The 12,949-nt window shown below is 43.2% G+C and overlaps 3 protein-coding genes and 2 pseudogenes across 3 annotated transcripts; all 5 read right to left on the minus strand.

Annotated features, from left to right (window-relative positions):
• Positions 1–1,546: 1,546 nt before the first annotated feature.
• Positions 1,547–3,701, minus strand: LOC145501388 (uncharacterized). Its single transcript, XM_081480876.1, has 3 exons — positions 3,490–3,701; positions 2,244–3,270; positions 1,547–2,035 (listed from the first exon to the last, which is right to left on the minus strand). Exons 1-3 carry the CDS (start codon positions 3,699–3,701, stop codon positions 1,547–1,549), a joined length of 1,728 nt encoding a protein of 575 aa, XP_081337002.1.
• Positions 3,702–4,051: 350 nt separating this feature from the next.
• Positions 4,052–5,197, minus strand: LOC145501389 (uncharacterized). The gene has a single exon (XM_081480877.1). The coding sequence runs from the start codon at positions 5,195–5,197 to the stop codon at positions 4,052–4,054; it is 1,146 nt and encodes a 381-aa protein (XP_081337003.1).
• Positions 5,198–5,272: 75 nt separating this feature from the next.
• Positions 5,273–6,016, minus strand: LOC145501390 (uncharacterized). The gene has a single exon (XM_081480879.1). It carries the CDS (start codon positions 6,014–6,016, stop codon positions 5,273–5,275), a length of 744 nt encoding a protein of 247 aa, XP_081337005.1.
• Positions 6,017–6,354: 338 nt separating this feature from the next.
• LOC145501346 (uncharacterized) lies at positions 6,355–7,677 on the minus strand (annotated as a pseudogene).
• Positions 7,678–9,618: 1,941 nt separating this feature from the next.
• On the minus strand, positions 9,619–12,579 carry LOC145501330 (uncharacterized; annotated as a pseudogene).
• Positions 12,580–12,949: the final 370 nt, after the last annotated feature.

The following is a 12,949-nucleotide window of genomic DNA, read 5'->3' on the forward strand; positions in this document are numbered from 1 at the left end:
CGCAAGCAACATTCGATAATGTCCCAGAATGCTTTAATAATGTTTTCAATGCTTTGGCAACTTTTCACAACACTTGGCAGAACGGTAATGAAAAATGCTTTTATAATTATTAGCTCAACACAATGATGCGTAATTTGGATTACAAATCATTGATCAACTGTTGTGTTTACTTTGTTGTGGCATGTACAAAATAATGTAACATTATGCATGGCCATCTACACGATTTTTACTTTGAAAATAATTATTACATTTTTCTTTTCTGTAGTGTTGCAGGTGATTATGTGATGTTTAGTAGAATTGTGGGGCCTAAGAAGCCTGGAAGAAGTTAAAGTTTTAGAGTATTTTTTTACAGAATGTTTCACTTGAATGCGCATGATGTCTACTGTGCATTTACGTCCAGCTATTGATGACCAGTGTTTTCATGAATTGAGCAAGTTATTTTTTGAACAGCAGAAGCATAGAAAGCACTATTCAGTAGCTGGTGTTGGCCATGAATTATCATTGGTTTTTTAACATTTGATTTATGAGTAACGATCCTCTAGCCAGACACAGCTTGCCATGGCAGTTTAATACAAATGTAAACAGATGTTATACAGTATTCAATTCCAAAACAATGTAGGACAAACCCTAAACATAATACATCACGATCTTTTAGTTCTGTTAATAGTCTCCTTTCCCTTTGGCTTATAACTTATCACTACGTTTTTATGCATTTCTAACTGACATATTTATTGCAGTGGCTGCAGCTTAGACTATGACAAAAGAGGACTACAAAGTATAAAAAAATGATTGATTGACCTTTGTGATGAAAGGTATTTTGTTGACCATTTGATTTCATGGACATGTACGCGACTATTTTATTCGTAGCATCTTTGCGTGTATCTCTAGACAAACATTACATTTGCCGGATTTGCATACAAGCAAAAGTTTGTCAAATATGGGCATAATTTCTGCATTATGAAATGTAAACATAATGTCCGTTTCAAACTAAAACAACTACTGGTTGGTGGTCACTGAGACCCTGGTTCTCGTTATGTTTGTATTTATTTATCAAGAGCATACATGAGCCACAACGACTGACACCACTATCGTGAATAAAACATCGCAAATTTCGTTTTGAATTTATTCTTACTCTGAAATGTCTATCGAAAAAAATGAATCATATACACAAAATCATGAGATAAATGTCAATCAAATGGTGAAATGTACACTGTCCCAGATGTGCGATCCAACAGAAACAAATTAAAAACAAAACAGAAAATTTTCACGACACACTCCCCCGGTTTGGTCACTTCTGTGAGCAAACTTCTTAACAACGTTCTACAAAATCTATGAGTTCAGTTTCCGGTGCAGTTCTCCTGATGGCTGTGATTCGTCGTGGTCTTAAATGAGATTCATTGTCATTTACTGCTGAGGGAATGCACACTTCCTGTTCACTCTCTACTGGTACCTTGGTTTGACTATTTGCATTTAATTCTAGTGGAACTAAGTGTTTAACACTTCTTGTGAAAATCCTGGGATTTCGTTCTGCATTCGCTACTTTCACTCAAGCGGCTCTTACAATTCCATCTCTGCCTGGCAATAGTTCTTCGTCTAACACTAGTTTCCAAAACATTCTTGGAGTGGAATCGTTCCTAAGGATGACAACATCACCCACTGCAATTTCTGCTCCCTTGTGATTTCTGGTAATTTGGGTGTGCCTTTCTTGTAGGCTCAGCAGGTAGGTCTTCTTCCGTCGATTAGTAAACTGTTGAAGGTGTCGATGATGTTTGGCTCGTTTAGTCAAAGATGAATTGGTGCTGATTACTTCAAAGTGGCCACCATTTGGTGAATCGATGATTCTTTGGCCATTGATCAGGTGGGAAGGAGAAAGTGTGTAGCTCACTCCATCTTGGTCATCCTCTTCGTGCGTCAAAGGTCTTGAGTTGATGACAGACTCTACTTCGGTCAGTGAGGTGGCCAGTTCATCATAGTTCAGCATTGTCCTCCCGATGGTTTTTCTGATACACCGCTTGACACTTTGGATCAACCGTTCCTAAAAACCACCCCACCATGCTGTTGTTTGCTAAATATCGGAGGACTTCTTTCGATCGCACTATCTTCTTGATTTCTCTTGATGCTCCTCTAAAGGTTTTCGCATTATCTGAGATTAGGGTTGCTGCTAGACCTCTGCGGCTAGTGAATCTTCGAAAGGCTAGTAGAAAACATTCTACAGTTAGATTCCTTGTTAATTCCAAATGTACCGCACGTGTTGTCACACAGGTAAACAAACAGATATAGCATTTTTCGCTGTCGCTTCCGGAGGCTGAATTCTCTCGAATGTTAACAGGGCCTGCAAAATCCACTCCTACATGGGTAAACGGCAGGCCATCTGAGACTTGGATGCTTGGTAAATCTGGAGAATAGCTTGTTGGATATGACAGTCCTTCAAGTTTCTTGCAGATCACACAACGCCTTAGTACACACTTAACAGCTTGTCTCCCTCTGAGTATCAAAAATCCTTTTCGGATAGTGGTGAGTGTGTTATTGACAGCACTGTGTTTAACCTTCTCATGGTTTTGACGGATCAGCAACTCAACAAAGGGATGATTTGAAGGTAATAAAATTGGATGTTTACTTTCAGGTTGCAGGCTAGAGTTGTTAATTATTCCACGACACCTCATTATGTGGTTTTCATCAAAGTACCAGGCAAATTGATCAACTCGGTGGGGTTTCACTTCAAGTCCTTTCTGTACATTGCTGATCTCACTGGAAAAGGCTTTTGCTTGTACTGTACGTATCCAAAGGGATTCGGCTTGTTCTAAAGTACTTGCTTTCAGTTCATCGTTTTCTTCGTTATCTTCTACATGCCTCAGCAGACGTCTCTTAATCTTGTTGACAAATCTTAACATGTAGGCAGTCACGCGTAACATGCTGTTCAGGTTACTGAAACGATCACAGTTGATAATGTTCAGTAGATTGATTTCGACTGTGTATTCAGAAGATGTTAACGTGTGTGTCTCTTCAGGTGGATTCTTGATGAGTTCTGCAAGTGCGGTTTCATTTGCTTCAATGGTAGGTTGATCTTGTGGCCAATCTTCTGAAGTACAAAGGAAAGGTGGTCCATTCCACCACATGGAACTTTCCACCATCTCGTTTCCGGTCATACCGCGTGAAGGTAAATCAGCGGGATTTACGTTTCCAGGGCAATGTTGCCAATCTCGTTTGCTTGTCAGTTGTCGAATCTCGTCTACTCTGTTTCGGACGTACTGTTTCCACAGCTTCTCGTTTCTAATCCAGCAAAGTATGGTTCTTGAATCTACCCAATAAACCACTTAGTCAATTTTCTTTGTAAGCGAGTTAGTGACTGCGGACCCAAGTTGTGCCAAAATTGTCGCTCCAAGTAGTTCCAGGCGAGGAATCATCTGTTTCTTGATTGGTGCTACTCTTGTCTTGCTTGTGACCAGACTTGTTTGAACTCAACCATTGCTGTAAGTCGTTCGCATGTACAGTACAGCTATGTAAGCTTTCTCGGAAGCATCACTAAACGCATGAAGTTGTACTTCAACTATCAAAGAATCATGGGAAAAATAGCATCTTGGTATCTGAATTGTTTTCATTGATTTCAACTCTTCAAGTAGAAAATTCCATGTTTTGTTCAGCTCTCCTTGAAGTGGTTCGTCCCACTCTAACTTTTCTGTGCAGAGAACTTGAAAAAACATCTTCAGTCTGATCACGAAAAGGCTCGTAACTCCTAGAGGGTCGAATATCTTTGCAGTAATCTTGAGCACTGATCTCTTGTTGACAGGTAGTGAATTTCTGTAATTGTACAGATCTTCGAAGTGAAAGAGAAACTCGTCAGTTAAAGTGTTCCATTTCCAAGAATCTTCACGATGCGATCATCATTTGTTGTACAATCAGTGATTCCAGTGCTTGACTTTGCATAGGGTTCATCATCTTCAGCAGTGATCTCTGCAGGCGTTTTGTCAACACTCTTGGTATTCTCGTAATTCTTTGTCAATTCTGAGCTTCCAATTTTCTGAAACAATGTTCTCGAGTTCAAATTCCACTTTCACAGATTGAAACCTCCCTTCGACATCGTTTCCTTTGATTTCTGATAGATGACAAATGCTCTTTGATCATCGTCTGCTCCTGTAATTAGGTCGTCAACATAGAACAAATTTTCCAGCAACTGTGCAATTTCCAGTTCGTCTTGTGTGAGAAGTTGTAAATGATGCTTGATTGTAGCACCCAAACCCGACGGTGAAGGACGTAATCCAAAGACAAGACGGTTGAATCTGAATGGAACGATCTTCAATTCATCAGCGAATGGATCTTGGAACCACAGAAATCTAAGCATGTCTCGATGTTGTTCTTTGATTCCCATGTTTAGGAAAGCCTTTTCTATGTCAGCTGACAGGCCTATTGTGCTACTTTGGAATTTTGTCAATAGGTCAAAGATGTGTGGGATGTAGTTCGGACCAACTTCCAAAGAGTCATTGAGTGAAAGTTCATTCTTCAATGTCTTCCCTGAGCCATCATAGACAACACAAACTTTCGTTTTCTCATGATCCTTTTGAACTACGGCATGATGTGGCGAGTAATGGATGCCTTTGTTATTGCTGTCATTGCTAGGGGCTTTATCGACCTTTTTGATTATTCCGTTTCTTTCTTGTTCTGTAATGATGTTAGGATATTTGTTCAATAAGGCAGACTCCACTTTTAACTTGCGGTGTAGGAACTTAAGACGTGTGTCACACATTCGCCAATTGTCTGAGGATGGCTGACAGTCATCCTTCCAAGGAAGCCCAACCTCATAAAGGTTACCATTGAATGAAATGTCTGAAAATTGGTCTTCGAGTTTGATTGCTTGTTGACATTTGGGGGTGTCTTTGATTCCAATGCTTTCGGTTTCCCAAAAGCCTTGCATGATTTGTGTAACTTCATCTGTCTCGCTTACAGGCAATTCTCCAGAAATAATCAGATTTGAAACAATGTAATTGTCACATTTTGCTCCTTTAATGGGACCTGAGAGCAACCATCCTAACTTGCTGCTAAGTGCTGTTGGCCCATCTCTAGACACGATATCTCCAATCACAATGTCCCAGTAAAAGTCAGAGCCCACTAGAACATCAATTGTATCGTGCGATCCGTTGAATTGATCAGCTAATTCCAGGCCTTCCAAATGAACAAAGTTAGTTTGTACTCTTGATGGCATCGGGGAACAGATTATGGGAAGGGTTAATGCTGAAATATCGATTACTTCATCATTAGATGAACCAGGTCGTTTGAGTCATAAGTGAACTAAGTCGCAATTCTGAGATTTGTAACGGGCTTCTCCAAAGGTGTTGAGATTTAGCCTTTTGTGTTGAACGGATTTCAATTTTAGCTTCGATCGAAGATTTTCGGTGACATAAGATCTTTGACTTCCTCTATCAAACAGAATCCTGACTGGAGGCGAAAGTTTGCCTGTTTCATCGAGTGCCACAGCTCGTGCTGTTTGTAAAAGCACAGTTTTTGGTTGTTGTACGTTCGCATTGATCATAGTTGTCGTTGCACTCATTGTCGTACTGCTTGTTTCGCTGCTCGCAGATTCATCAGCCATTGATAGGTTTACCTTTGTGTGAACTTGATCACATATGGATTGATGATGGCATTTCTTGCAGTGCCTACAATTCTTCTCGCTCATACACTGAGTGTTGTTGTGGTCCTTTAGTAGACAATTGAAGCATCGGTTGCTGTTTGCAAGAATCTTCTTTCGGCTTTCACAATCGAGCACCTTGTCACAAGAAGCAGAATAGTGTAGGCTTCCACAGTAAGCGCAACGAATTTTAAACTCTTTGGGGCTCTTTGCGACCAACGCATTTGGATTAATAGGAGGCTTGCGATTCTCAACAGCGCTCGATTTCGCTCCTTCGCTTGCTTCCCGGGCATCAATTTCAGACTTTATGGTGTCAAGAAGCTCATCAATTTTCCAAACTTCATTTGTGGACATGCGTGAAATTTGTATTCGAACATCGCTGGGAAGTTGGGACATAATTGTCAGGAATCTTCCGATTGCTTCTAACACAAGAGATTTTCCTGATAATCTTCACGTTTGAACAACCAACAGACTTGAATCACTTCACTGTTTTTAGTGTCCCAACTCATAGGAAATTAGGAAGATTACAATCGCTAGATCTCACACGACTCGCACACGGCTTTTTGAAATCCTAAACTTACATCACGTGACTACAGCTTATCACTAAGCAACGAAAACAATGAGGACCAAAGTTCACTTCCACCGCGTGACAGTCACGCAGTCCCTTTTCTAACACTCTCCCCCCCATTTGTCTCGAGAGAGCAAATGTCTTAGAGGCTATCTTAATCTGATCACTAAACAATGCTAAAATGAAAAATCACAATAAACAAAATTAAAGCAGTCTCTCTAGTTTTCATCATCCATTTGTGCAAGTCCTGGATATGAGCTCTGGCAGCAACTGAGCGTTTCTTCGTGGTCTAAAGGCCGGCACAGTAGGGTTCAGAGCTGCTGGTGCTGCTGTCATGTCACAGGTAAGTTCAAGTGGATATAAATGCTGCACTGGGCACTCAATGACTGACTTGGGAGTGCGTAGTTTTGCTCCTCAGACCGCACCATCTCAGCCAGTTATCAAGTCAATCACCACTCCCAACTTCCACTGAGCACGGTTTTTCTCTTCGGACTTGATAATTACCATATCTCCTTCCGCTGGATGGGTACTGTCACCCTTGTGCTTTAAACGGTGTCTCTCCCGGAGCCCCCTCAGGTATTCTTTGGTCCAATGGGACCACACTGCATCTTTACAGTTGCCCAAGTACTTTGCACGCTTTTGTAAGTCATAGTCTTGGATGTGGTTTGGCTCCAACTCTGGCAGTGCGTTCGGTTGCATGTGCAATAGAGAACTTGGGGTAAAGGATAAGCAGCTCGATGTCATCCTCCACATAATCTAGTGGCCTGTTGTTAAGGGCAACTTCCACATCTAGCAGCACTTCTTGGAGTTCTTTCCATGACAGCAGACCATTTCCTATAGACTTGTACAGGGATCCTTTAACCAGCCCGATCAATCTTTCAAACTGGCCGCCCCACCAGGGCGCACGACTGAGATTGAATTTCCACTTGAACCCTTGCGGAGCGAGGAACCCATAGATCCTCTCATCTTTCATTACTTGCTGAATCCATTTGGATGCACTGACAAGTGTTTTGCCATTGTCAGAGTAGATCCCCTGCGGCCTCCTGTGTCGGGCAATGAAACACTTCAAGCTTCTGATGAACTCAGTGGTCTCAAGGTTTGGCACAAGGTCTACATACATGGCATGTGTAAGGCTGCAAGCATACAGTAGGATGTATGCCTTTCCTTCAGTTTTTGGTTTCTTTCGGTACCTCAATGGTCCCACAAAGTCCACACCAATGACTTGGAAGGGTGTTCGGCCCTCTGTGCGATCCCTTGGAAGGTTCCCTGGTGGAGGAGAGGTATAAGCCTGTGGCCTGAACCGCTGATATCCATGGCAAGACTTCACAATCTTTTTAGTTACCGTAAACACCCGCAGATAAGCCACACCCGTAGATAAGCCACACCCTGAGTTTAACAACTCAAATTTTGGAAAAAAAGTTTTTTGAGAGAAATCCAAAGTCGAGCCTTTAAGAGTCTTGTTCATCGAACGTAAACTCACTTTTAACATTGAAACGAAAAATACTTCAAAGTCTTACCCACAATTTTAGCGCTTTAATATAATGAACATCGTTTCCACCATCTTTGACATGTTTGATCTTTTTCTGGAATTTGTTGACAGGTAATTCTTCATTCAACACTGTTTTTCCATAGACTTTTTGCTGGAGTGTTTGTTGAACGTGTGTAGCTTAGTAACCAGGCATTCGATCGGATTGGAAGGTGGAAAACTGGACACTGGAAGCAGCCCGATGTTTTTAAGAGTTTTGCAGGTATTACACAAAGCACCATTTCTGTAACTTGTCTCGCAATGGCTAAACAAAATTGAGAGATAAGCTGCACGAAACATTGCCCAGTGTAACGGTGTCTTTATTTGTTAATACGTAGTTGACACAAATAAGGCATTTCATCGCATAGCAACAAGATGCATTTTGGCACAATTGGTTTATACCAAGCCGCGTGGGACTTGGGTGAGAACGATAAGTTTGCCTTGTTTGTGTATTCTCAAGCAAAACAAGATGGAGTCGTTCGAGTTTGCATTTGCTGTTCGTGGCTATCACATCTACAAAGAGATTTGGGAGCCAAATGTCAGACAAATTTGTTGCTCTAAGAGAGTTACATAATCAGTTCGACAAATATGCCATCAAAGTGCTAAACGGTGAGGAAAAAGTGGGCCATCTACCACGTGAATACTCGAGAATAGCGTGGTATTTTCTCGCTCGTGGGGGATTGATATCTTGAAGTTACTGGCCGTCGTCGACGCTGCAAACAGCTTTGCGGGAGAATGGAAATTCCCTGCTGCGTGACGTTTTCATGTTGGAGAAAAGCAAACATATACCGCTTGAAGGATCTCCTAATGAAGAAGGTTTAACGCTATAAGCGGCGACAAATGTAAGCTCTACAATAAGCTTACACTTACATCAACAACAGCTCTTTTAGGAGCCACCAAACTTGCAAAAGCAATGACCAGTACTCCCTTGTAGTTTTATGTAATGTTTATTGACATACTTATCCATAAAGTGTCAATTCAGAGATTTACGGCACCTTTTCCAAATATTCCCACAGATAAGCCGCACCCCCAATTTTGAGCGACGATTTTTGGAAAAAAGACGCGGCTTATCTGTGGGTCTTTAAAGTACTCTTCTCAGCCATGGCACCCAGTACAGCTCTCAAACCTTTGCCATGGTACTGACGACTCCCCGTGGAGTGTTCCGAGATGAAATTGTGTCACAAGCTTCTCTGTGAACTGCTGACTATCGGGCAAATACACCGGAAAATGCCCTTGGATTCTGCCTCGACATTCCAATACGCCGTCTTGGTTTGGTTGTAGATTCAGCTGCAACCGATCTTCTTAATAATGTTTATCTGCTGCGGCTCTGGTCTGGACTCTTTTCACCCAAAAGAGTCTCACTTTGTCAGTTTCTTCAGTTGTCAGCGGCCCCTTGAGTCTTCCTATCTTCCTTGAACGAATGTTGTGGATGAACCGCATTATCCATGCACAGATTCTCATCGTCTTCCAGTTGGTAGACTTTCCAAGAAGGGCGTCTAGCTCATCTGTAGTTGCTATCGCCACAGCAAAGACATCTCGCATTGCTTTCTCTTCTGCCATTGATTCATCTGATGCCTTGGTCGCAATAACTGGAGGCCAGCATGCTTTGTTCTGCAACTACTTCGGTCCGTTGCACCAAGAGGGATGATTTGTCACCTCTCCACCACGGCTTCCAAGGTCAGCAGGGTTCTCCGAGGTCCCTACGTGCCGCCAGGTCACTTCCGAATGTGCTTGTATTTTCTCAATTCTGTTACTCACAAACTGCTTATATGTACCTGGGGATCTGATCCAGTGCAGGGCAACGGTACTATCTAGCGAGAAGTACCTTTCTATTAGGGGAAATCCACCCAGGGCTGAGACCATGTTTGCTAAGAGATTCACCGCCATATGCCCAGACACCAACTCTCACTCTCTCACTCTCGCTGCCACAAGCCCCTGATTGACGCCCGACTCTTGAACAACTACAGCATAGACAGCCGTGGCCACGCCCTTGCTACTGGCATAACCAAACGCATGCAATTCAATTGACTGAATGTCCTCTTGATAGGCTGCTAAAGACCTTGGGACTGTAAGCTGCTTGGGAAGTTGCTCCTCCCATCATATCCAACTCTGCATCAACTTGCTTGGTAGCCTTACATCCCAGTTTAGCTTGGCGTCACACCCATTGCAGTAGAGGAGTTTACCACCCAATGAGATAGGAGAGGCCAATCCCAGTGGGTCGTAGATCCTTGCCACTTTGCTTAAAATTCCCCGCTTGCTGGGGTCAGCCTTCTCTTGTGGAAAACTCACGCTGATAATATTGTTTTCCTTGTCCCGTGGCAAACCAAGCAGGGTGGTTCCTTCTCTTCTGGGGACGTTTAACTGCTCCTTTGTGTACGTTTCTTCCTCGATCGAGACTGTTTCGGAAGTAGCTGATTCCAACTCTTTCACATTTGAATGCCATTTATGCAACTCAAAGGTGCCCTTGGCGAATACGATCTGAGAAGCTGATTTGATTTCTTTTGCCTTTTCAGTTGTAGGACCACCACTGATCAGGTTGTCTACGTATAAGCTTTGTTTGATCTTGCTGACAATACGCAGGTAGTTTTGTCTGCAACTTTCCAACAGGTGATGAATTACGCTTCCCAGGAGGAATGGCGATGACGTGAGGCCGAAAAGGGCTCTAGTAAACTGCAGCGTCTCCACTGTTTGACTGCTTGGGTCCTTCAACCAATCAAATCTTAACGCATTGCGGTCTAGCTCTTTGATTCGGACTTGGAGGAAAGCTTGCTTGATGTCTCCTGTGACTGCCACTGGATGAAACGGAGAACGAACTAGGACACTCCAGAGCTTGTTCTGAAGAGGTGGGCCAGGATACAAACACTCATTTAGCGAGGGTGCATCAGAGTAGGCCCGTGCTGACGTGTCATAGACTACTCAAAGCTTGGTGGTTTCTGCTGTGTCGCGTACCACTGCCTTGTGAGGAATGTAGAACTCGTGCTCCCCAGGGGCAGGTCTGCTAACTCTCTTGACTATTCCGGCCTTGATTTGGTCTTGGATCACTTGATTGTAACGGACTATAATTCCTTGGCTGCGCAGTTTCTTTACGAGGCCGGTTAACCTGCAAAGACTTCCTGCTTCGTTGCTTGGTAGAGGTGGGTGGTTCCCTTTCCATGGAAGGCTAGTTTCGTACCAACCCTCTTCGTCTCGTCTAAGTTGCTCTTTGAACTCTGAATGCACCTTGTCTTGGTCACCAGTTGCACAATCCACGAGTCTAAGTACGTCCAGTCTGCACAAGTTTTCGTAATCTACCGTCGATTTTTGTGTCAGGAACATTGGAGACAGATCCACTTCCTTGCCTGGTGAAATAATGGTCCATCCAAACCTGGTTTTCTCGGCAATAGGCTCGTTAGCGGCTCCAATAAGAGGTGCGGTTTCAGTCTTGATCTTGGTATAGTCAGACACTCCCAAGATAAGGTGCACTGGAAGGAAATCCCGTGTGTCCATATTGTCCATCTTCACTCCCTTTAAGTGGCCATACCTTTCCAGGACCTGCTGGTAGCAAGGGTTTTCCAGGGATAACAGCTGTTTTTTGTTTACCATGGTCACGTCCTTTTCAAGGAGGAAATTGCCCTTCACTGAACTTATCTGTACCTTGAAGATCTCCACAGGCTTAGTAACCACTCACATCATTTTGATCTGTCATACCTCTCGTTCATGAGGACGGATCTTTAAGCAATCAAGTAACGCTGCTGAAGCATACGAACTTCCAGCACCGGTTTCTAACAACCCACGACACGACTCCCAGCACTTCCACTACGACGACCAGATAGATCACTGTTGGTCTTCCCATTGCAGTCACTGTCATTAACTGGTTACCAAGGCTGCTGCATATGGAGGTGTGATATCTCTGACAAATCTGGCACGAGGAACGGCTCTTGCAATTGTCAGCTCTGTGTTTGTTTCCGGTGCAATTGAAACAGGCATTTGCTGCTAAGCACTCTCTTGCGATTGTCCACAGTGGCAACCGTTTTGCAGTCAACCGATTTGTGATCTTGTTTTTCACAATAAACACATCCCCGATTTCTGCCATCTCTCTGCTGTAGGGCTTGAAAATTCTTGTCACGCCAGGGCTTGTCACTTTGCTTAGGTTGGATTGGGTTTCTTTCCGTCCATTTCCGGAGCTCATCCACCAACTTTGGGAAATTCCATTCTCGCGAAGAATTGTCTTCGCACAAGATCCCCTCTTATCCCTGGCAGCTTGTCAATAGTCATCTGCACTTATCGATTCACCTCTCGCAGTTTCCCCATTGTTTCTAACGATTGTACATTGAAAAGAAGCTTCTTGTAGAAATCGTGGTTTCTGGCTGGCTGTGTTCCACCAATTGTAGGCAAAGACATAATGTTCTCCATGAACACGTTCACGACCTCGCTTGTTTGGCCATACTTCCTTGTCAGGATGTTCTTCACGTGCTTGTATCCATCTGATGAAAAGGGCAAACTGTCGATTTCCCTTCGTATCTTCAGGTCTACGAGTTCCTTTAAGTAAGAGTACTTCGTCACGCCAGCTATTTCTGCCTTGTCAATCTCGGTTTCAAACTGACTCCAGAACCGGGGCCAATCTGTTAGTTCACCGCTAAACTTTGTAATGACAAGCTTAGGAAGTTTGGTGGTCTTCACGGCTTGAGTCGAGGTCGGTTCCGTGGTCTTCACGTGGTTTCCTTTTGTCTCCTCTATTTTCTTCTCATAGGTTAACCTCATCTCCAGTTGTGTACGTTCAAACTCAAGCTGATCTTTCCTTGATTGTGCTAGAAAGGCTTGTTGTTCCTCCTTTTCCGAAAGGCTTTCCCTTCGCTTGTATTCTGTAAACCACTTTCGCAAGTACATGATGTTCTTGTTCTCAGATGTTTGCCCGGCTTCAACTGTGAGGCTTCATTGTGACACGTTGTCAAGTTTCTCTCCCTTCACGATTTTTGCTTTTTCGATTTGAAGCTTAAATTCCTCCACTCGTTACGATAGACCTCAAGGACTGAAGTTGGCATTCCACACCTTCCACGTTTTCCTTTGCGATGATTCCTTCACTCTTATCCTTGGTAAAGTTAAGCAATGGTAGTTGTATGTTTAAATCCGCGGGCAGCTTCTCCATTGTGAAATCCTGGCGTCAGATCTGATTGTTGTCCTTTTTGTTCACAGTCTTCTAACACAAGAGATTTTCCCGATAATCTTCACATTTGAATGACCAACAGACTTGAATCAC

This window comes from Orbicella franksi, chromosome 10 (assembly GCF_964199315.1).
Source record: "Orbicella franksi chromosome 10, jaOrbFran1.1, whole genome shotgun sequence".
NCBI lineage: Eukaryota > Metazoa > Cnidaria > Anthozoa > Scleractinia > Merulinidae > Orbicella > Orbicella franksi.